This window comes from Macrotis lagotis, chromosome 4, assembly GCF_037893015.1.
Source record: "Macrotis lagotis isolate mMagLag1 chromosome 4, bilby.v1.9.chrom.fasta, whole genome shotgun sequence".
Taxonomy (NCBI): domain Eukaryota; kingdom Metazoa; phylum Chordata; class Mammalia; order Peramelemorphia; family Peramelidae; genus Macrotis; species Macrotis lagotis.
The window spans coordinates 104,733,244-104,758,983 of NC_133661.1; the positions used below are offsets into that span (position 1 = coordinate 104,733,244).

At 38.7% G+C, this 25,740-nt stretch overlaps 1 protein-coding gene across 1 annotated transcript; it reads right to left on the reverse strand.

The window, feature by feature from the left end:
• Positions 1–245: 245 nt before the first annotated feature.
• Positions 246–25,708, reverse strand: DUSP5 (dual specificity phosphatase 5). Its single transcript, XM_074233730.1, has 4 exons — positions 25,298–25,708; positions 19,156–19,298; positions 14,812–15,031; positions 246–8,058 (listed from the first exon to the last, which is right to left on the reverse strand). The coding sequence occupies exons 1-4, from the start codon at positions 25,671–25,673 to the stop codon at positions 7,655–7,657; spliced, it is 1,143 nt and encodes a 380-aa protein (XP_074089831.1). The 5' UTR covers positions 25,674–25,708; the 3' UTR covers positions 246–7,654.
• Positions 25,709–25,740: the final 32 nt, after the last annotated feature.

The window sequence follows — 25,740 nt, forward strand, 5'->3', positions numbered from 1 at the left end:
GTTTATATGAAAGAAAGATTAAAGTTGTTCTCGCAAGTTACAGAGAATTAGTTTCAGTTCTGGATAGAAGGAATTTAACTTCTGCTGCCATATCCAAAAATGTAATAGGCTACCTTGTTCGGCATGAGCTTTCCCATCCATGAAGATATGCTCTGGCAAAGACTAGATATGAAGGAATCAGGTAAAGGATTAAATCAGATGGCATCTATCAAACATCCATTCAATTTTTTTACTCTGATTCTTATAAATATCCTTATTGAATTATGTGGTTCCCCAAAGATAGCTGAAAATGGAATTGAATCTGCCACCCTAATAATAATACATAATTATATAATTTTTTATGTCCATAACCTTATCTGATCCTTACAACAATACTATGTAGTAAGGTCCAGTTTACAGATGAAGATACAGAAACTCAGAAACTAAGTGGATAGCTGTAGGATTTCAGTCCTGGTCTCTGTTGCTCCCTAAGTCAACACACTTCCCACTTGTTATGCTGCCTCTCATTCATAGTTTCTCCCTGGGTATTACCAGCTTTTTTTCCAAGGTGACTGCAGTGAAGTGAAGATAGGTATGTAATTTACAGGTGAGAATATTCAGTGGTGGGATTTACAAGAGCCAAACCAGCTCTGGAGTTTTATTTGCTTTAAACCCCTTCTCTGGTCCCCACCACTGATGACTCAACCCTTCTTATGAGCAATTTTCATGTGCTTTATTTAGAGAGAACTTACTCACACCTCTCAGAGTGGCTTTCTTGCAGAAAATCCTTTGTCAGGAAATGAATTACAGTGGTATCATTTCTTCCCCTTGAAAGACTAACTTCCTACTGGTGGGAGCTCCCTGTCTCAGTGGCAGCAACTTCCCTGGAAAATCACAGTAGCTAGGGACTCTCCTTATCTTCTCTCTACAGGTATATGATACTGACCAATATAAACAGTGAAGGGTTTGGGTGGATTTAGGAGATTTCTTCCTAGAAGATGCTCTTTGTTGGATACCTTGAATCATAGAAAGCATGTAAGATACATACACCTAGGGGAAGGCAGAATAGTTTGGAGTCATCTGAAGGCAACTCTGATGACTCTGATGACGTTCAAGCTGGAAGAGATCACAGGAACTATCGGGTCCAATTCTCTTATTTAAAAAAAATTAAGTTTTCTCTGTATGTTTTAAAATTTTAATTTTTTAAAATAGAAAAGGTTTTAAAATATTTTTTATTATGTCACAGTCACTTATGGTGTCACATTCTCCCCTCCCCCAACCTTCGAATTAACCCTTTCTTACCACAAAGAAATAGAGATAAGAAGACTGTTAGACACTACATTCCACTTCTGTAATATTTCCCTGCTATCCAAATACAGAAAGGAAGCAGGTTTTCTTGTTTCTTATTGGAGACGATTTGTCATTATAATCACTCAGCATTTAATTTTAATGTTCTCTTTGGAACTTGGTAATATATCCTAATATTCTTTTAGTAACCTTAGATTGTCTTTTGCCTGCTTCAATCTGAATAAGCATCAATCCTTAAAAGTCTGCCCATGTCACTCTGATTTGCTCATATTTCTTATTTTCACAAAATAATATTCTGTTTCATTCATATGCCACATCTCACACACACACACACACACACTTGCCCCACTCTATAGGTACCTACACACTTCACTAACAGCTTTTCATATTACAAATGAATATTGCTATGTATAGGTTGGTAATATATATAGGTCCTTTCTGTCTTTGACTTATTTAGGGCAACAAAGGTAAGAAAAATTTAGTTACTTTTTTCTTGTACAATTCCAACTTGTTTTCATAAGGATTAGACCAATGCACAATTCTACTAAGAGAATACCTATTCCTCCTTCCTTTTAGCCCTTACATCGTTGTTCATTGCTGCATTTTCTTATCTTTGCTAACTTGCTAGGTATGAAGAAAAACCTCAGACAATTTAATTTGTGTTACTTTTATTAGTTATTTGAAACAGTCTTTCAAATAGTTGATAGTTCATAATTCTTCTTTTGAAAACTCAGGTATCCTTTGACCACTTATCTATTAGGGACCAACTCTTGATCTTATATTTGTGTTAATTCTCCTTTTATCATGAATCTTTGACTTTTTATCAATTTGATTCAAAATTTTTCCCCCAAAATTGACAATTCAATTCACCTTCTTATTCCAACTATTTTTTAGTTAAAATTATTTAAAGCTTTAAAAAAGTTTATGTAATTAAAATTATCGATTTTCTTTTTTTATGCTCATTTCTATCCCTTGTATGGCTAATAATTTCTCCACAAGGCTATAAAGTTGGGATGTTAAATGTGCTGTCAATCTCCTTTGTTGGTTTTCTTTAGCTTTTTTCTTTACTTCATGGGGAAACTATAGGGAAAGAAGGGAAAAGGAGATATTTATGCAGAAATGATTGATATTAAAGCAAAAGGCATCAATAAAACTCATGAAAAGCACCTCCTTTTATACCCCAATTATGTTTATTAAGTGGCTTTTATGTTGAGGTTCATATCCACTAGGAATTTAATAGTATGTGGCGTAAATTATTGCTTATTTTCTGCCAAACTGTTTTCTGGTTTTCTCAAATAGGAAGTTCTTTCTTCAGAAGATCTTACACTTTACAATTTATTGCATATTTCTATTCAGTAGTTGGCCATTTGGATCCAGAGAAAGATTCAGAAGTCATCTCTCTGTGAGGGAAGAACTAAGTCTGAAATAGGAAGGAAAGTAGGGAAACAATTTGTTAAGTCCCTACTTCGTGCCAGTGACTCTGCTAAGCACTTTACAAATATTATCTCATTTGATTCTCACCCCTCAACCTTGAGAGGGAAGTGCTATCCAACACTGGGTGACTGAATTCTATTGTTACTGATTGTTTTTTATTTAATCTGTTCCACTAATCTACTTTTTTTCTTCCTATTTTTAAACCAGCATCACATAGTTTTGATGATTATTGCTTTAGAGTATGTTTGGAAGTGCTGTGTTTTTTCAGTTTTCCTTTTTTTCTGTTATTTCCCTTTTAAGACTTTTTGTTCCTCCAAGTAAATGTTATTATTTTATCTAGCTATATAAAGTTACCCCTTGGTAATTTAATGGATTTAACATTAAACCTGTAAATAAATTGAAGTAGCTCAATCAGGAGCAGTGAAAATCTCTACAATTATTTGTCTTCATTTCTCTAAAAAGAATCTGGTACCAATGTTGTAATTTTAGATTGGAGAAAGCAGAAACCCAGAGGAGACCCAGTAAGTTCATGAAAGAGGCAAACAATCAATCCACTTCTACATCATTACACCTTTCACACTACCAGATCACCAGCTTCTGCCAAGATCCTAAGTTTAGGTTTAGTACAGCAAAGGAATGGACAAAAGAAAGTGACAGGCAGAGTCGAACCCATTTCTCTACAAGATACTGGTGGCTCAGAATAGAGGAGGGTAAAAGAAGGTTAATGAAAGGAACAATAAAAGATCCCAACTAGGTACCCTCTGAGAGGCATCATGGTATTGTGAAAAGAGTAAAGGATTTAAGAGTCTTGGAACTGAATTCTCAGTCTCACACTAAGACTCATTGTTATGGACAGCAAAACGTCTGACTAGTGTGATTATTGAGCCATTGTCAGATGACCACTGAGAGACTGGAGAATGGGAGGAATGCTGCAGGCCTGGAGAAGTCACCCAATGTTGATTTATAAAGTCCTTAATGCATGCCAAGGAGCTATGCTTAGAAGAGTCTCTCAATGTCCTCCTTTTCAGAAGAAAGGGAAGGGAATGAAGTTCTTACCTACAATAGATAATGAACTTAACTTCAATTATTAGATACTAGAACATAGAATCTTTAAAATGGTGTAAAGGTTTAGAAAAGGAAGAAATGATCACAAAGGATTGGCATCACTCCTTGAAGAGAAAGATTTGGGAATCATCTATCAGGAAAGAAAAAAATTTGAGACATAATAAGCATTTATGATATAATTTGTGATGTAAGTTCAGATATATTAGGCACATCTCATGTGGTCCTCAAAGCAACCTTAGGAGGCAGATGTACTTATTATCCCCATTTTATAGATGAGGAAACTGAGGCAGAGCTGAATTGCTTTGTCTTGGGTCACCCAACTAGTAAATAATTAGGGCTAGACTGGAACTTCTTTCTTCCTGACTCCAGTGCTCTATTCACGTAACATCTAGGAACTGTTTAAAGGCTATTGTCAGGAACATGATGCTCTGTATCTAAGAGCACCTTCCAGAGATCAGGGAACAAGACTTTGTTGTGTGCCCACTTGCCCCAGTGTGTGATTCCCCCAATAACACTCAGCAGGTTAGGAACAGGAATAGATAATGGACTAAAAATTGGAAGACTGACAAGAATATAATTAGCAAGAAGCCCAGGGAGGAATGGATAGTTGAACTGGTAAAATAAATTTGACTGCAAAGGGAAGAGTATGAAGCAAAGGTAGCTGGGAAAACAAGGAATAATACAAGGAAACTGAAGTGAGGATGAAGGGATTTAAGAGAAAGAATACAAATCATTCTCCAACTGATAAATGGTCAAAGTATATGGACAGTTTTCATGTGAAATTAGAGCTGATCAGTCATATTAAAAAATGCTCTGGGGGCAGGTAGGTAGGGCAGTGGATAGAGTGGAGTAAGGAGTATCTTGAGTTCAAATCTGGCCTCACACTTAATGATTGCCTAGCTGTTGTGTGATGTTGGGCAAGTCACTTAACCTCATTACCTTAAATAAATTTTTAAAAAAGGAAAAAAATGTTCCAAATCATGATTGGAGAAATGCAAATTAAAACTATTCTGAGGTTTCACCATGTACCTATAGATTGGTCAATGACAAAAGAAGGAAATGTTCAATGTTGGGAGAGAATGTGGGAAAACTAGAATACTAATGAACTGATGGTGTTGTGAACTGATCAGCTTGTCTGAAAAGCAATTAGGAACTATGCCCAAAGGGTAATAAAACTCTGCATACTCTTTGATCTAGCAATACTATTACTGTGTCTGTATCACAAAAGGATCACAAAAATGGGTAAAAAACTCACATGTATAAAAATATATAGCAGCTGTTTGTAGTGGCAAAATATTGGAAATTGAGAGGATGCCCATCAAATGGGAAATGACTGAACAAGTTGTGGGATATGAATGTGATGGAACACTATTGTTCTGTAAGAAATCACAAGGAACCAGCCTTAAAAATAGCCAGGAAAGATCTTCATGAACTGATGCTGAGTGAAATTATCAGAATCAGGACATTGCACATACCAGCAGCAACACTGTGATGATCAACTATGATGGACTTGACTTATGGATAGCATCCTTATCCAGAAAAACAATATAATTTATATGAAGACCAAAGCTTATTATTTTCAATCTTTACATTATCTTATGTTTTTGTTTTTTTCCCTCATTTCTTTTTTATTCTTTACAACATAATTAACATATGTTTAACAATGTACAACCTATATTAGAGTGCTTTCTGTTAAGGGAAGGAAAGGGAAAGAGAAAAATGTGAAATTCAAAACCTTACCAAAAAAATGCTTTAAACAATCATTAAAACTATCTTTGCATGTAGTTGAAAAAATAAAACTAAAATATTTTTAAAAAAAAATTCTATCTGGGGAATAGTGTTGACTAGAATATCTAGATTTTAGTAAAGCATATGGTAAATCTTGTTATCTTCTTCTGTTCAGTGGAGAAATGTAGACTAGACTTAGGTCCTTGGGGTCAATGTTATGTCTTAGAATGACAGTATATATGGCACCTATATTGTATAATATGAAGTTGATCCAAAGTTGGAATAATGAACATGTTAGATGATAGTTGATTATACAAAATGATCTCTAACAGATTCAAACAGACTGAAATCTAGTAGATGGAACTGCAATAGGGATCAATTTTTAGTCCTTTATGTGGCTTTAAAAAAACAAAACATGACAAACCTCACAAGTCTAGGGTAGGGGTGGTGGTAGAATGGATGGCAATGTAAGAGGACAACCCAAGCTAGTTAGAATGATTCTGGAAAACTCTAGCTAATGCTCCTCCCCAACCACAAACCCTACTCCTATCCAACAACTCCCCATACTTCAAAAAAAAAATCTCACTCAGTTTTAACATGACTCACATCAATGACTGCCTAATTAAAATCCAAACACTCCTATGTGATAGGTATTGAGGATTCAGGATCCCCAATGATAATTTGGGCACAAATAATCTGTGATGCTACATTCACATCCCAAGAACTATTGAAAGATTTATTTTTTGTCATATCATCCAGAGACAGAAAGGTTCTTTTTTCACATTTTTATTTTATACTATAAAAAAAGCAACCAACAACATCTCAGCTTTCTTCACATTCATGTTATGTATTATAGGAAATTATTGCCTCTTACCATGGAGGAATAACTGACAGCTAAGTACCATGTTTTTGGATGACACTGCAGATCTACCAAAAAAAAATGACATTAAGCCAATAGCTTAAATATGACCTTCAGGGCAAGGATGGGCAGTTACAGAAACACATAGTAGAGTCCATTGTGAGCAGACAGGTATACACAAATACATATACGTACATACACAAACAGGTAAGCAAGCACATACAACAGGCAAGCTAAACTAAGTACATCAAATTTTCAATGCTACTGACCTACACAGAGCACGAGAAAGTATTGTTTTCTTTCAATTTTACAGGAGCTGGGGTTGGTTGTTTTTTGGTCTAAAATTCAGCAATTACCATTTTTTCAAAAGTATAAGTGTCTCTGTTTCAGGGTGTGTCAGGAGATATTCAAGTATGGCAAGAGCCACGTTGGGGAGTAGGCTCAATCTTAATTGGCCAGTTGGGTCCCTCCTGCTTCACCCAAAAATCCACCTGGCCTATAGGAATACTAACGCTAAACAATGGGAAACCCAGGGGGGAAACCCACCTGTCCAGTGAAACTTGACTTCCATTCTGCTACCACAAGAGTCTGTATGACCATCAGTATTTCTATCACACTCATAGAAATTAGAAGCTCCAGACTAAAGTTCCCCAAGAGCCATATTCAATGTTCCTAATGGAATAGACTTGGAAGGGTTATTTTCCTGATGCTCTGAAGCCACAGGAAACAGTTATTTAAAAAGAAAAACTAAAATAAAAAGAAAACAAGCTTGCCAAAGTTCTGGCACTTCACCTAAGAAACTAAAGGTAAGAAATTGTGCTTCCTTCAGAGTAAATTGGCTTTTTAAAAGGTCTTCCCCCCCCTTGGCTGTTGTAGGTATTTATTGCCTACATTTAGAAATGAGAAGGCAGACCATGAGGTGTAAGAACTGAAAGAGTCCTCTGAGGAGGAAAGAGGAAGGAGAGAAGTCTTCCAGCAGCCAGGAAGTTTTAGGCCTGGAAGCACAGTAGTTGACGCACCTCACAGCACATGAATGGCTTGGTGTCCCATGGTAACACTCTGAGGAGAACACTTCCCCAAAGTCTTTTAGTCTAATCATTGCTTGCTACCCTGGGCTCTGGAACAGAAACAACTGTTTCCCAAAACCACCCCCTCACTGCCTTGACTTGAGCTTGGATGGCATCGATGAGGTCATCAGTATTGCACAGTTATGAAATGTCTCGAGTTAAAAAAAAAAAAAATCACAGTTGCTCTCAGGGTCCCATCCACTTCTCCCTGCCTTTAGCAGGTTGAAGATGCAGTGATGGGACTCAGTTTCAGCTGGTGGACTGGAGAGTGGATGGGCACTGTTGTCAGCACAGAGGTAGGGAATGTGTAGCAAGAGCCTTCAAACCCTGGGCTCAGAGTCAATTCATCGGCAAAGAATGATGCAGCTGCCTCCCTCTTGCAGGAGGCAACCTGAGGATTGGGCATGGAAGATAGAATCTCTGATTCATACTGCAGGAGCTGGCCCATGAAGCCAAAGTTGGGCGAGATCATGCTCCTCCTTTGCTTAATGTAATCAAAGGCCTCTTCCAGGCGAAATCTCTTGGTCTTCATGAGATAAGCCATGCAGATGGTGGGGGAACGGGAGATTCCAGCCTCACAGTGAACCAAGATTTTACCACCAGTTCGCCTGACATAATCTAGAAAAGATAGGGGAAGTCAGTTGTAATATGATAGGAAAGCAAAATCAAAACATAAGACTTATCAAGAACAAAATTACTATCACAGCTTCATAGATCTATAGCTGAAAGTTAACTTCATAGTCTATGTATACCAAGCTTCTACATGTTGCATAGATTCGGGAGGTCTTCAGATCAGGCTTAACAAATGGTGGGAATGGAAATTAGGAATTAGTGGTAGGATCCCACATCAGGATTGCCCTCTAAGTGAAGTAGTTGAACAGTCATATCCTTTGAGTTCAGTTTCTAAAATCCCCCATGTTTAAAGTATAAGACAGACGTGTCTAATGAATTCTTTCTTCTTAAACAGAATAGTGAGGTCCCCACTGTATTCAAACTACAGGTCCTGATGGATTTTGAGATAGAAGTTCCAGATCAGAACTTTTCTGAAAAACGTTTTGATAATTATTTTGCAAGAATAGGTTTTCGGGGGGGGGGGGGGCAGGGGGGCTAGGTGGTGCAGTGGGTAGAGCACCGGCCCTGGAGTCAGGAGTACCTGGGTTCAAATCCGTCCTCAGACACTTAATAATTACCTAGCTGTGTGGCCTTGGGCAAGCCACTTAACCCCATTGCCTTGCAAAAAAAAACCAAAAAAAAAGGAATTAGGTTTTCTCTGTAATCCTATAGTTTAATCTATACATTAAAAAAAAACCATTAAAGGGGTCTATAATTTTAAACCTACTGCCCAAGGGTTCCACAACAAAAAAAAAAGTTAAGAACCCATCTTGTAGAAGAAGGGGGTGGGGAACTTAAAACACTTTAGTTAAATCCATGCAAGACTTCTTTCCTGCTTTAACTTCTCCTTCAGCTGATCCTAAGGTAGTTGAGGGAGTTGGGCTCCCACCAACCAAATATACAATAAATAGTATACAATCTCTAATTACAGCCCTGTCTAAGTGATGCTTGGACTCAACCGAGTATAAATGACTTTGACAAATTACCATTTTGTGCAATCACCAATTACTGTTATTCAGATTCAATATTTTAAATAAATTTTTGAAGAGTGGGATAGGAAAAGCCTCATGGCCTCACCCACCTTCCCAAACTGCAATGAACTGTTAACAATTAGGACCTACTGGCTTTTGAAAAGATTGGAGGGAGTGGGAGGGTAATTGGGGAGGATCAAAAGAGCTTTGCCTAAATGAAACTACCAAAATACATGGCTTTTCCAATTCCTTCTCTTACTGGGTGAGGAAATAGTTATACCACAGGGTGTTAAATATAGCTGTACATACGCAAGCACCAAGGGGGAGATTGAGTTATGTGCAGTCACTGAAGGTTTAGAAGAAAAAAAATCTCCAATTTTCAAAGTTTTGAAATGAGTCAGCAATGTTAAAGTCAAAGATAAGATGCCTTTGAGATGAGGAGTAGGTGGAGTTTCCTATGAAGCCAGAAAGTCCCCCTGGAGCTTTTCAGAATTTCAAGAGTTAACTCAGGTGGAATTCTGCCCAGTAATTTTTCTTGGGGGAATGGGTGAGGAGTTTAATTGTGGCAAGAGTAGAATTGAGTTAGCTACACCTTACCACTAAGGAGAAGATAAAAGTTCTTAAGAAATCACTCATCTCTATTTCTTTTCTTTCTTTTCTTTTTTTTTAGGTTTTTGCAAGGCAATGGGGTTAAGTGGCTTGCCCAAGGCCATACAGGTAGGTGATTATTAAGTGTCTGAAGCCAATTTGAACTCAGGTACTCCTGACTCCAGGGCTGGTGCTGTTTCTTTTTTTTAAATTTGTTTTGTTTTTGCAAGGCAATGGGGTGACTTGCCCAAAGTGACACAGCTAGGTAATTATTAAGTGTCTGAGGTCAAATTTGAACTCAGGTCCTGTACCATTTAGTTGCCCCTTCATCTCTATTTTTTCACCAGCTCAGAGATCTAATGTTAATAGCCACAACAGAAGAGGCCTTATGAATTCTTAACCAGAGGTTGATGGACTAGACTCATGGATAAATTTCAATGTTTTTAAAATTATTTTTAAAACTACATTTCAATATATCCAGCTTTCTTAGTGATCATCTATTTTAGGCATTTATAAATGTTTTTCTGAAAAGGAATCCTCAGGCTTGTGCAGACCTCCAAATTGGGGGATCATGACACAATAAAGATAAAGACCACTTCCCTTCAAGACCAATGCCTTTATTTTATAGAGAAGCTCCTTTGTCCAAGGCCAAGCAGCAAGATGATAGCAGAGTCTGGACTACAAATCAAGTCTTTTAACTAAACCATGTTATAGTATGATCCTTTCATGGAAGGTAGACTAGTTATGAGGACTTTTGGTTAGTTTAATATCTCAACTCCCATGGATGAGTCTTAGAGATGGACCTTATGGATCAGGGATAGAATATGGCTAATATGGAAATGTTTTATATGACTACACATGCATAATCTATACCAAATTGATTGCCTTCAAGGAGAAGGAAAGGGAGAATATTTGGAATTCAAATATATAAAATCACAAATTATTACATGTAATTTTGAGGATAAATTATAAAAATTTTCCACCTGGAAAAATACTAAAATGCTTTCAATGTACAGTCTTTTTATTTTGATCATTATGACAACCTACTAGGATAAAAAAGAGAATATATTATCATTCTCATTTTATATCAGGAAACTAAGGTCCAGAGTTTAAATGACTTGCTCAGGGTCACACTGTAAAATTAAGATATAAAATATCAAGTTGAAGACAAGGCTCCCATCTCTCATTTTACTGGCTACCTCTATATCAAGTAACCTCCATCATCTGTCATTTAAAAAAAAAAAGGTTTCCCAATTCCAGGAAGCTCCTTTCTTCTTTGAGCTAATCTTTTTTTTTTAATTGTCTGGTACCACTCCTGAGGAAGTCAAGAGCTCAGAACTGGGATTCTAGTCAGTAGAGCCATGATTCTGGCCTCTTACCAATCTAAGCCACACCTGTTTAAACCAAAGGGCACCTTGTAGGTGGTTCCTGGATTTAAACTTCCCTTCTTGTCTTTAGTGCATTGTTCCACACCCCCTTTAATTAAGATGTATTAGTCCTCCCTTCACCTGGATAATAACCTGGGAACCAACATAGAAAGGTTTTCCTAACACTGAGTGGGGGTTTGGGTATTCATACACATGGATTCTCCCTCCACACACAAGTGTATGAAGTCTGACAGGAGGTGGATTTCATTACCTCATTAAGGAGTTACCTAGAGAATTAACTAACAGAGAATAGCAAAGGCATTCTTGATGACTGGGAGAAAAGACTAAAGATTCCCCAATGTGAAGCCATCATTTGGGGGTATCTCTAATAGGCCCCAAAGGAATCCATTTCATCCATAATGGTCTCAGAGATTTTATGTCTCTACAAAAGAGAAGAAACTAGTTTCATTTTTTTCCTCTTTTTTTTGCCTCTGGCAGGATTTCCTTTAGTTGGAATTTCTCATTTGGCTGAAATCATCTTTGTATTTACTGCCACCACTCCATAGCTCAAAGAGTTCCATGTAATTGCTGCCTGTGCCTTGTAATTACTACTCCTTCTAGCTGGTCCTTCCTGGACACCTGCCTTTTCCAATGTCCCCACAGAAACTGATTCTTCTTGGGAGGAAAAAAAAAATCTCCATCAAACACAAGGCAATGACAGTGAAAAAAAGCAACCTGTATTATTTCCCTTCAAGGACACAGGAGATGGAGAAGTAAAGAAGTCCAGCTACATGGAGCCCACTCCCCATTTGACTTGAGGAACTCTCACCAACTCTGGTCATAATGCCCTGGCCTCCAGGGACTGAAAGAGCGTTGTTAAGTATCATACAGAAGCCAGTTTCATTCCCCTTCTTTATAAAATGAGAAGACTGACCATCTAAGATCCCAAGAGTTCCCTTACTGCACTCATTCTCATTATGGTTACACATTATGTGTGTAATTATCTAGGATCAATGTCAGTCAGGGAGGACCCTATTACTGTGTATACCCTACATAACCTCAAAAATTCCCCTTTCTACTTTCTTTTGAGGTCATTTTCAGATTTGAAAAAATGGGTTTTTATAGCAGGTTCTCTGTGAAACTTTTTTTTAAATACATCAATTCTGATCAACCTTGATGGACTTGCTCATTTCATCAATGCAACAATCAGGGACAATTTTGGGCTATCTGAAATGGAGAATACCATCTGTATCCAGAGAAAGAATTGAGGAGTCTGAACAAAGACCTTCAATTTAGGGAAAAAAAACTGTTAGATCTTATTATGTAATTTTGCTATCTCTTATACTTTATATTTTTCTTAAGGATATGATTTCTCTCATCACATTCATGTATACCATGGAAACAATGTAAAGACTAACAGACTACCTTCTGTGGGAGGTGGGGGGAGGGAAGCAAGAATAGGGTAAAAACTGAAAATAAAATCTTTCTTAAAAAAAAAAAAAAATATATATATATATATATATATATATATATATAAAAACATAAAATACATCAATTCAAAACATATCCTAAAAAGGGTTGGGGTTCTTTTGTGCTAAAGGCCACACTTAAATTCAAAATTTGCTGACATAGGCATACCTCATTTTATTGAGGTTTGCTTCACCACACTTCGAAGATAATGGCTGTTTTTTTTTAATTAAACAAATAGGTTTGTGCTCACATCTTGTCTCCATGTCACATTTTGGTTAATTCTCACAATATTCCAAATGCCTTCAATATAACTGTATCTGTTTTAGGGATCTGTAGTCATTGATCTTTGATATTACTATTGTTAATTGAAAATTAGGTCAGTTAATAAATAATCTTACAATGGCCTCTAAGTGTTCAAGTGAAAGAGTGAATTGATTTGGCACACTTCACTGTTGTCTTATTTTATTTGAAGAAATTGCCATGGCCACCACAACCTTCAGCAGCCACCACCTAAATCAGTCAGCAGCCAGTGTTGAGGCAAGACTGAGGCAAGGCTCTTCTACCAGAAAAAAGATGATGATTCACTAATGTTTCAGATGTTGGTTAGCATTTTTTAGCAATAAAGGTTTTTGCAGCAGTGGCTTGCCCAAGGCCACACAGCTAGGTAATTATCAAGTGTTTGAGACTGGATTTGAACCCAGGTACTCCCGATTCCAGGGCCAGTGCTTTATCCACTGCACCACCTAGCCGCCCCCAACAATAAAGTATTTTTAATTAAGGAATGAAGTATTTTTTAACTAAGGTATGTCTGTTGGTTTTTAGACAATACTATTGTATACTTAATAGACTTGAGTATAAGATTAAGTTTTACAGGTACAGGTTAAGGGAAAAATTTGTGCTTTTATTGTAATATTAGCTTTATTGCAGTGATCTGCAACCAAACTTCCAATATTTCTGAAGCCTACCTGTTCATCAGAACAAACTCAATCCTCAATAGCTCAAAAGCTATTTGCCAGAAATCAAAAGCCATAGGCTGTCAGTGGTTCAATGCATGTGTGGAGTTCCCAGGTACTCCTTTTTCTTGTAAAAATATTCCTAATTCTCGATTGGGGTATGACGGAACAAGTTGGGGTACGTGATTGAGATAGAATACTATTGTTCTATTAGAAAAGATAAGGATACTTTTTAGAAAAACCTGAAGACTTACATGAATTGATGCAAAGTAAAGTGAGCAGAACCAGGAAAACACTGTACACCATTAACGTCAATATTATATGATTGACTATGAATGACTTAGCTATTCTCAGAAATAACATAGATCCAAGACAATTCTGAAGAACTTGGGATGAAAAATGCTATCCACCTTCAAAGGAAAAACTAAGTGAATCTGAATACACATCACAACATTTTTTCCTTTATTTTCTTAGATTTTTTTTTTGTTTCCTTTCACAACATGACTAATGTGGAAATATTCTGCATGACAGTACTTGCATAATCTTTTATCAAAAGGCTTTCCATCTCCATGAGAAGGGGGAAGGGAAAGCATTTGGAACTCAAAAAAAAAGATTGTTTTTTACATTCAATTAGGAAAACATATGTATTCCTAAATACATAACAATCCAGTTTGGATGCCTTCCTTAGTCCTTTCCCCTGCAGCCTGTCCAATATGATATGCAGTATGAAATGGGAAATAAAAGTTTTGTTTCCCTTCTAGCCAGGATCAAAAATCAAAGCTTCAGTGGGTGACATTACTAAATGTTATTAATCCATTTCTCTCAAAAATTAAAGCTCTTTATTCACTATGCTAACTTTGTATACAGTCCTGGAAAAGCTAAATGATGTAGTAGCCCTCATTTGTTCTTTGGAATAATCTGAATCATGACAAAGTGGGGAAGTGGGAGGTAGGGTTGTAATCATACTGGCATGTGATACCTCATTGTAACCTTTGTTTTAACAATAAAAAAATTCTAACCAGGGAAAATGAAAAAAGAAAAACTGCTAGACAGCAAACTGAATTCTCTTTCCTCTTTCTAAGCAATCACTCTTTACTGGACATTGTCTTTTTGCTGTTATCTTTTCCCCACATTTCAAAAGGAAAAAAAAATACCAAGGAGCCAGGATTTCAAGTAAAAAAAAAAAAGAAAACTAGACCACTTCCTCTTGTTTGTTAAAGATAAGAAATCTGAGCTTACCTAAGGTCCCACAGACAGTTAGGAGCAGAGTAGAGAATCTAAGTCCTCTGACTCCAAACTCATTCTTGCCATCATACCACTCCTACATTGATACATTATGAACCTCAAGAGAAGTTCTTCCCCCATACTACTTAGGTTTCTCCAACACAAAAGAAAAATAGTTGAACTTACCAATAAAGTCTATTGCTTCCTGAAAATGAGAACTGATATCTGCTGTATGATTGTCTTCTACTGGGATCCACTTATAGTCAAACTGAGAAGTGCAGGAATTTGAACTTTTCCGGGAAACATTGAGTAGGGCAGTAATGTGAAGATTAGCAAGGAACTCACACTTTGACGCATGGTAAGCACTGCCAAGGTAGAGGAATGGTAGAATTTCAACTGGGCCACCCTGCAACATAATTAAAAAAGAAATCAAAAAATCTTATCCTAAAGTAAAGTAAGAAAAAACAACTTATTTTTATCTCCAAGTCAGATCCAGTAGTTGATTTTCTGGTAGAAACAGTTGAATGGTACAGCTTCAGTCAAGCTGATGTGGGTGTCATCTCCATACTGAATAACTCTCCATCCTAGTATTATTGGCCTGTGACTCATCATGATGGCAAAGCCCACGCAACAAAGGTTTTCATTTTCCTATCCCCATATGGAGGTGGGAAATCCCAACTGCCCTTCTGAAACAGCCAATATATCCTCCAACTATGCTACCTGGTACACTGGATTCAGAGGCTTTCTGTTTACCTTGAACAAATTTACCTCAGTGAATTCAGTCTGTTTTCTCATCTTAAAAATGAGTGGGTTGGGTTAAATGGTCTTCCTTCTAGCACTCTGATTCCATAACCCTGGTTTATTGAAAGTGAAGAGGGAATTAAGATCATCAAACCTGGGCATCAATACACAAGAGCAAGTTATTAACCTATGACAAATTTCAAATGATTAGTTTAGACTAGATGCTGTTCTAGAATTTCAAGAAATCAATCATCTTGGAGTTCTTTAGGAGGTAATTAGCTCAATCCTCTAAAAGCAGATAAAATACAAGTACCAATGACCAAAGGGCTTTTTTTCTCTTTCTCTCCCTAAAGCACTACCCTCCCTAACCTGACAAAAGAGAAGTAAATATCTAACATTTCTACCATATTTAATCTACATGCTACAATTCTGTGCTATTTCAGAATTGGTGGGGATCTTAGAGACCACCTAAACCAAACCACCCCTCTAAAAGTCTTGGAAATATCAATTTAACATTTTAAGTCACTGTGTGCTAAGCATTGGAGTTACAAAAAAGTCAAGTTTCTACTCCCAAGGAGCAGAAACAAAATTACAATTACAAAAACAATTATAATATAATGGAAATTTCACAAAAGCCTTGTCCAGGGATAATATTGTATAAAACCTGAAAGATCATTCACCAAGTCAAAACCAAAATTGTTAAAATAAGTTCACTTCTGTTACTTAATTTGGGCTACTACTACTACTAGACTGACTGTGTGTAAAATTTCCCTAAAGGCAAGGTCCAAGTTGTCTGTTTCTTTCCATCTCCCTTCAGTGTGACTAACACAGGGCTATCATTGCTTGTAGGCCATGTTGATTAAGTGTATTGAATTGAATACAAAAAATGTTCAATAATAGTAGAAACAGTGAGTGACCTGGTTATCTAGGAGACCCTTTCTTAGATTTGCAAGTGAACCAGGGCGGAGGACACAGTAGTTATTTGTTTGCATTGAGCCTCTCCTCCCCTACCAGCCCCCCCCCCCCCCCCCAGCTCAGGGCTACTCCTAATATTTCCATTTCCTGTCCTGGCAGAGAGCAAAAGAGCATAATGGAAAGGCTGAAGAGGTTGCCAAGCCCGTGCTGAAGGGGAAAGATGGTGCTGAGAAGCAGCTGTAAGTTCCCAGAAGTACAAGGCAGGTGTGAGACTTCTCTACTAAACCCAAAACCAGAAGAGGAAAAAAAAAGCTTATGTTAAGGGAAGTATCAATGCCCCAGTCTCAAATCTAAATGTTGCCAAGAATTTTTATCAATCCCATGTTTCCATTTCCCTCCAAGCACTTATCCTGGAGGGAAAGGTGAGGTTTGTCCTTCAATTTTTTTTTGTAGAAGACCATATCAGAGAGGAAATGACAGTAGAGAAACACTGATTTTGCTTCTCTACCTTTAAAATGGATTAATAACCCGACTAGATGTACTAACTTGACTGTCAAATACTCCAAATGTGAACTATTATTAATTATTGTGGTCTTATACCTATTAAGATAGATCTATAGAGGGCAGCCAGGTGGCACAGTGGATAGAATACCAACCCTGGAGTCAGGAGTAACTGAGTTCAAGTGTAGCCTCAGACACTTAATTGCCTAGCTGTGTGACCTTGGGCAAGTCACATAACCCCACTACCTTAAATTAAAAAAAGAGCGAGACAGCTGACCTTGCCAATTCTTGTTCTTAGGCTCTTAGTCCCTTCCCCTCAGGCCCTGGGCTCTTTTTCTCTTCAGGCTGTCACTTATTCCCAGGGCACAGATAAACAAAAGTGAGTGGATGGAGGTGAGAACAGTCAGGTAACATGAAAGGATAGAGCAGGAATTTTAAATGTAAGATATTTGACCTTTGCTGTTTTTGATGGTGATGTTTTGATAATTTCTATTTCTATAGAATTTATTTACTTGGTAAGCCTAAAGGCCATGGCTCAAAAAAACGGTAAAGAATTTTTGTTTCTGAGAGACTTGTACTCTAAGTCTGTCACTAACTCATTGCATTACCAACTGCCACCTCCATTCTCATGACCTGTTTCTCCATGAGTACACAAATGATGAGGTTGAAATAATTAAGATTATAAGATCTCCCCATCTCAGTCCTGGGGCAGTATTATTAAGTTCATGAAATTTGAGTTTGCCCATTTCCTTTAGAGCTGAGCCAAAACACCCCTGAAATCAAATGGGTTCTTCTTTCCCTTTCTGAATCTTATTCATAGAGATAAGTTAATCTTGGGAGGAATGAGCCAATCTCATTTCAGAGTCTCCAGAGCCCTAAAGTTTACCATAATCTTGTTCTAGTGGTGCCAAGGGATTTCCCCCAGTGCATCCCCAAGAGTTTGGAACCACCCACTGGGGTTTCACAACCTAATGATGCTTTGTTTCTCTTTCACTTGTTAAGAAACAAAAACAAAACAAACCCCTAAACATACAAACCAAAAATACCACAACTAATTTAGGTTAGATGCCTACAAGTTGTGTCCAGGACAGGAAGCATAGGCTTGGGGGTCAGCTCACTAGCTCATTATATGCTCAGCATAACTTTCTTTTAATCTAGTCCAAAACTAATGGGGATCCTTGACCATAAAGTCAGAGGAAATTATCCCTCAGCATTTCCTGGAAGCATATTCCAAAAAAGCTTTAGAAAATTTCATTGCTGACTTCCATTCACTGTTTAAGACAGGGTTTCTGGCTGCATCTTTAAATCTCCTCCTATAGTCCATGAATTCTATCAAACTTAAGTCCAGTTAATACTTGACATGTTTTTGTCTTTGCTAAAAGCTCCAGGGGTCCAGAGGTCTAGTTCCCAGTTCTGCCATCAAATTCTGCAGGACATTCCTTAACTTATCTGGCTATTTTTAGCTATCTGTAAGAAGAAAATAGTTTTTCGGATTTCCTGATTCCATGTAGGAAATTAATGAGGGGGTGGTGGTACCAAGAGTCCCACAAAATAGCTCACATTTATATAATACTTTGTGAAGGACTTAACATAAACAACCTCTCAAGGTAGGTGGGCAGTTATTGCCCCCATTTTACAGCTAACACTAGGGCTCAAAGACTAAAGTGATTTGTCCAATGTCACATACAGTTAAGTGGTAAAGAAGTTGAAATCAGATCCTTGGATTTGTTCTCCTGCACCCCACCGATTCTATATAATAAACACTTTAAAAAGAGTTCTTTGAGGAAAAGGAATTTTGTAAAAGAAAACTATTTTTATGACTGCATATAAGAGTAGTGTTCTTGTGTCCTTCTGGTCTCCTTTATTTCAGTAAGAAATTATAGAATATAATGAAAAGAAAACCAGAGAGGAACCTGGTTAAGTATTCACATAAGAGATCTTTTTTTGTTCCAGTTAAAAATATCAACATGACAGGGCTTGATAGTTTGCGGAAATTGCCGAACATGAATAAATAGGAAAGAAGTTAAACGCAGGAACCATTAAAGCCAGCTCAGAAACTTGAGGAAATCAAAACCGACCTGCATATGCCTCTGAACCTCAACAATTCAGCTAATAATAGGATATCTTCCACTTCCTCTTTTCTCCAGAAATTTGTCAGCTCCCCATGGCTAGAATTTGCTCCATTTTACTTGTTAGCTGGACTCAAGCCCATTGTCAGAGCAGCAGTCAAAAAAGGCTTAGGGCAGAGCATCTTCCCACTCTCTAAGCTGCCCACTAGCATTACTGTTCAGTTTCAAGGACAGGATGTAGATAAGGATGTAGGGTGCAGGATGAAGACAGGAAGGACTGGGGACAAGTTCCCCTAAAACATACCTGATCATAAGCAGGTTTTCGACTCATATTCTGTTTCTCACAGTGACTGATGAGGTTTCTCTCTGTTTCAGTTTTGTCTTGCGAAATGGGTTTTACATCCACGCAACACTCAGGATATTGTGCATAAAAGGTCTCATATCCTCCTACAAAAAAAAAATTGTAGCAAAAGTCAGTTGGGAATTCTCATTCCACCAGAATGGATAGCTTAATGAAGCCAGGTTCAAAATTTTGGTGGAGCCCTCAATAGTTCAAATTCCAGGCTGATACTGAATTTCTCATGAGGAATTTTTTCTTCATTTTAAATGTTGTCAAAATGATTCAATCGTGGCATTTAATTTAAAAAAAAGTTTGCAATAGAAATGCCCTTTCAAAGAAAACTGATAACCTCAAAGGAAATGATTAATTCATCCTAGTCTACCAGGGACAGACATCAAACCTTTATCTAAAGCTAAGAGCAATTCCTCCCCTCCAAAAATAGATGCCAATTCTACACCATTCTTTCAACATAAACATATAATTATGGCAATACAGAAAGAATAGGACTTTGTCAAGGTGGTAAGTGTAAATGAATTTCTTTCACTGTCAGTTCATTCATAAGAGATTTTCAGGGAAATGATGAAATAACTAAATCACAAGGGACCTAAACTCTGAGTTAATGAAGTAGCAATTAAGCTTCTTATCTGACATCCTCTGCCAGAGCTAAGAGCAATGTTGATGGTTCTTCCTATACTTCTAAGTAAGAGCAATTAATCTCATTAATTACCTCAGGAACCAAATTTCAAGTTAATTTATTTCATTTATTAATTTCTAGCCAGTTTTGAAAAAGCATAGAAATTCAAAATCTGTTCAAACATTCTCTCCTCACTCAGGGACATCCCATTATTTCCCCCATATTTATATGCTACTGATAGGTTCCTCTAAAAATTTTATTAGGTGGAATTAAATAAAATGTAAGTTTTTAGAAGCTAGATGTTTTCGTCTTTTTATCCTCAGTGCCAGAACAACAATAGGGTTTTTATTGTTTTATTTTAATTAACTATTTTATATATTATTACATGGAAAGGTAGTTTTCATCATTTTTTTGCAAGATTTTGAATTTTACATTTTCCTCTTCCCTTCTTCCCTCCCATTACCTTGACAGAAAGCAATTCAAACATAGGGCCATAATGCATAATCATGGTAAGCATAGATCCATATAACAGTAGGGTTTTTTAAACATACTTCCTGAATTGTATCAAACCACTGTGTGTGGGGGGGGACAGAGCAGTTGTGTATAGGAAATTGATAAACAAGCAATTCCTGAGTAGTAGTAATATGGGGAAATTTCACAAGGGAGGTTTAATTATAATATAGAAAAGATTATTGTACAAAATGTTGATCAGAGCAGCCTTAAATGAGCATGCTGGTATCAGATCCCTTTCATCCTAAATCCCCACCAGTATTTTACAAACTAGCTAACAGCTTTGTTATTCTTCCAATAATCCCATTTTAATACAAATTTACAATTTCTAATTTAAAATATGGTAAAATTAAAAGAAAAATCCTTCCAAGGGCTGTTACTTGAGTTAAAGTTGCTTAGGAACCAATTATTAATGAATTAGGATTTGAAGAATGGAAGCTCTTTGATGTAAATAAATTTGGTCCTTTTAGATCTCACAAATTGGAATGGTTTAATCAAATAAGCCACGGCATCAGAATCTTCTGAATGAATGTTTGGAACCATTCTATGGGGCAGGCCATTGAAAAAAGATTGCCAAAAATAGCAACAGGAGATTATAACTGCAGACTGCATTTGATCCTTTTAACTCTGTTGTACAAACATTGTAATGCCATTTTTACAGTAAAGAAAACTGAGGTTCACTCAATTAAAACATTTGCTCCAAAGACACAAGACTAAGTCAATGGTAGAGTTGGATTCTTCTGAGTCTAAGCCAAATCCAAAATTCTTTCTACTACTCAGTACCTGAAAGACCTCAATGACAGCAAGAAACTAGAACCCAAGTGGATGCTCACAGTTTGGGAAAAGGATGAACAAAGTAGTCCAAGACTGTAATAGAATGTTATTCACAGTGGGGGAAAAAAAAAGAATGTCAAGAGTCTAGAGACATTTAAGAATACCTGTGAGATCTGTACCAGGAAATTTCTTGCCCTGCTTCTCCTTCTCAAGGTCCAATTCAAGGAAGAGAATATAAAGGAAGCAAAAGATCATGGACATATAACAATAGGCAAAGTAATGTGAAGGAAAATACTAAGTCACATTACAAGCTTAAATCAATAGACCCCTCCATCATTAGTTGGCTTCATAGTAGATGACTGGAGGGTAGAGTGAGAACAATTTTTCAAAGGCAGTTAGATGGTACAACTGGATACAACTAAGACCTGGAGTCAGTCAGGATCCAAATGCAGCCTCACTTTTTGGTCTCCAATATTTATCCCCTGCCTGCCAAAGTCTCTCCTAAAGATTGTTGGGAGAATAAAGTGAGATAAAATTTGCAAAGTGCTTTGTAAACCTTAAAGCACATGAATCTTAAGAATTTTTTTAAAGCACTGCTATTATGTATTTTGAAGACTACTTTAAAAAAAGGATCTGGAACCACTCCTTGAATAATAGTGTGCTCATTCTCAAGAATCCCATTACTGTCTACTTTAAAGCCCATCAAACCCTTAATATACGTTTCTGAGATTTCTCATTCACAGAATTTAGATCCTAGATTAGCAACAACAGATTTTTGTAAGAACCACATTTTACTGTCTCTTATCCCTCTTCTCTGGGGCTCTAGATCCTTTTCTTGGTTCAGCCCTTTACCTGCAGCAGCCAAATGGTTAATAGATGACAAGCAAGCCTTCAGCAGAGAGGGCCGGCTGCAGTCAATTCCTAGAATGAGTCATTTTCCCATCTCGGCTTCCTCTAGCTATCGCACTCCCTTCCCCCTCTCTCCTTGAGCACTGAACACCCAAATCTCCCTTGTGGCCAACTTCAGCATATTCCTGGTCTTCAGTAATGAATATACTTGTCATGTTGACCAGAAGGCACCTGGATGCCTGTTGCTTGTCTGACTCTTGACAATAAGTATAGCCCAAGAGGGCACAATCCCATAAGCTCCTGTTCACCACTTTCCTGAGATCCACCCTTAAAGCTTGGTATTTACAAATTCCTCCAATGAGATACTTCAGTGCAATTCCATCTTTTGTAAAACTAAATCCTTACTCATAAAATAGGGAAGAGAGAAGACTAGGTAATCTCTAGGGTCCTCATAATTTGATGAAAAGTACTAAACAAATAGGCTATAGTTTGGGATTTGGGCTTTTAGGATTAGAACAGTCCAAGTCAGAAGATTTAAGAAAAACAATGCCTGCCTTCTGTCTCAGGCTGGGAAAAGATAAGGCTACCAAACCATCTCAGCTCTTTGACTTAAGGGTTGAACTGGGGACATGGGGATGTGGGCAGAGTTAGACCAACTGTCAAAAAAAACTCTAGGCAGATAAAATGGCTCAATTTAGGAAAGGAAAAGATAAACATGGACCAATCCCAGGGAGCTGGGGTCAACAATTCAATTTGCAAATATCAATTATTTGAATGAAGTTAGGTGCTAAAAGGAGTGAGGGTGAGGGGATAGATTAGTTTTAACTAGCTTACTGTCTAGGTGGAATCAAAAACCAATTGTTAGGGGTGAAGGGTTTCCTCTATGTCTCTGCAAACCCCACCTGACAAGGACAGAGTGGCAATAAACAGTGTCCCCAATCTGCATGATTGAATTGCATCCGTACCTTTGGTCATTTGCAAATTGAACCTTTCCATCATAATTGATTGACATTACTTGGTCTCCAAAATACACAGCATTTATAGTGTCCCAAAAATCTCAGTCCAGTACTTATTTGAAATACTGTATACCATTGAAAAAAGACTTTTTACATATGGATTGTCATAGTTAAACTACTATTTTGCCTGGGAAGGATTTTAATCCAGTCCTGCCTGACTCCAAATCTAGCACTCTAACCAACTGCCATAGAAACTAGTCCAAGAACACATGGCTAGCAGAAGAAGTATGGTATCCTAGAGAAAAGGATAAAGCGCTGGGAAAATAAATCCTAGATATGAGCCCAGGTCTGGAAAGATCTTACCGGCTAGCTCATCTTTGGAACGCAAAGGGAACTTAGAAATCACTTCTCATTGCTGGAATTCACAAAAAATAGATTCAGAGAAGGATATACCCAAATTTATCAATTCACCGAGCCTCAGTTTTTCATTATTGTCCAGTCAGAAGATGGAGAAAGACTGGAGTGATTTGCCATTTCCTTTTTCTAGTTTTTACAGGTGAGGAAACCAAGGCAAAGTGGGTTAAAGATTTGCCCAGGACTCACATAGCTATTAAGTATCTGAGACCAAATTTGAACTCAGCTCTTCCCAATTTCAGGACTGGCATTCAATATATGGAGCCAACTACCTGTCCTGAGCCTCATAAAATGAGAATGTGGGAGTAGGCAAACTGAGGTACTATCTAATAGTAAATACTATGATTTTATAAACAGCATCCTCAGGACCAGAAGTCTAGTCTTCTGATTTAAAGCCCAGTCTCTTTCTAAAGGTCCCAGGCAGTCTCTTTCATGTCCCATCTCCCTCTTTATAGAGACCTATGCAAAGATTGTATGTCCCTTTGTGAAAGAAAGCTCATTGCCCAGGGAAAAAGGTGGGATAGGGAGTATGATTTTTGTCCTTTTTAAAGTCTGAGATGCAACCAGATTAAAATTATAGTTCCTGAATTTCTACTCATTGAGCCTTTTTACTAAGACAGAAGGAAAAAAAGTTGTTTCCTTCCATCACAAAGACTTCAAACTGTTTCCTGTACTGAGTCAGCATTGCTTACTTGGAATGGTCTGTGGGAAGGAAAGGTAGGGGAAGGAGTTTCCTGGTACAGATCTTTAAACCCTTATGGAAGAGCCAGAAATAGGTTAAGTGTATTTATCTCAGTCCCAGAACAGAAAGCGGAGAAAACCACACGAGGAAGAAAAGGATATCCGTGGTGCCACTGGTGAAACCTCTGTCCTGCTGGGGAGCAGGTCCGATTTCCTGCAGCCCTCCCTGGGAAATTTGCCAAACACCTTTTGTCTCTTCAGTTTGGTCTCTCTCCGGATCTCGGAGCTGTGCAACCTTCTTTTCTAACCATCTGGGTGGGGTAATCGAAGACCTCCACACTTAGTGATAGGGTTCCAACCGGGGTGAGGGGGAAGGGAGGGGCAAAATTCATGGCTGGAGGAAAAAACATATCAAAGGGGGAAAGCCTAAACAGAAGTCCCTCAGGACTGGATAAAAGGGGGGGGAGGATTGTTTTAAGAGTATTTAGACCTGGAAGGGACCAACTCTACCCTTGCCACTAGAACTATATATATTTAATCTCTAATTTTGGGAAGGTTCTATTTACATCTCTCCCCAGGCGAGCTCTAAACTGTTGGGGGGGAGGGATTGTTTTAAGAGTATTTAGACCTGGAAGGGACCAACTCTACCCTTGCCACTAGAACTATATATATTTAATCTCTAATTTGGGGAAGGTTCTATTTACATCTCTCCCCAGGAGAGCTCTAAACTGTTGGGGGGGAGGATTGTTTTAAGAGTATTTAGACCTGGAAGGGACCAACTCTACCCTTGCCACTAGAACTATATATATTTAATCTCTAATTTGGGGAAGGTTCTATTTACATCTCTCCCCAGGCGAGCTCTAAACTGTTGGGGGGGGGATTGTAACTATGTGTATTTAATCTCTTCTAATTTTGCAAAAGTTTCTATGACCATTTCTGCCCAGGAGAATTGCAAAATGTTGGGAGGGGAGGATGGGCTTTGCTAGGAAGGGGTGACATGTGCATGATTCAAGGGATGAAGAGTCAAAATGACTAAGTCCGAGCCACGAGACCTCAGTGACAGCCAGGGCACTTCTGGCAACAAACGGGGGTGCCAAGCCTGCCCCGGGGCTGCTGGGCTTTGGTGGCACGGGTGGGGAGTGGGCTCTCCCGGAGGAGGCCGGGAGAGATGGAGAGCAGAGGGGAAGGGGTGCGGGGAGGCTGGGCCGGGCATGAGAGGGCCCCCGGGGTGGATCCCGCCTCGGGGCTCCCCGGAAGCCGCGGCCCGCGGGGGGGGGGGGGGTCTCACCTCGGAGGAAGCAGACGCGGGGCCCGGCCGGGAGGCTGGCGAGCAGCGTGCCCAGGACGACGTGCGCCGTGCTGTCCTGGCGCAGCTTCTGCCAGTGGCGGGTGCCCTGGTCCAGCACCACCACGGCGGCCGCGCCGGCCCCGTCCTCCTGCAGCAGCCGCGCCCGCGCCGCCTCGTCGGGCACCACGAAGCGCAGCGGCACGGCGCCGCCCCGCGCGCGGCGGATCAGCACCGAGTTGAGGCTGACGTTGAGCGAGCCGCGCACGCTGGAGGCGGCGAAGGCCAGGTAGGGCCGGCAGTCCAGCAGCACGCAGCGCGCCGGCGCGCGGCGGAGCAGCCTCCGCAGCTGGCGGCCGTCGAGCGAGGCCACCTTCATGCCGCCGCGCCGCAGTGGCTCGGGCCGCTCGGACGGGCGCGGGGCGGAGGGGGCCTCCCGCGGCGGC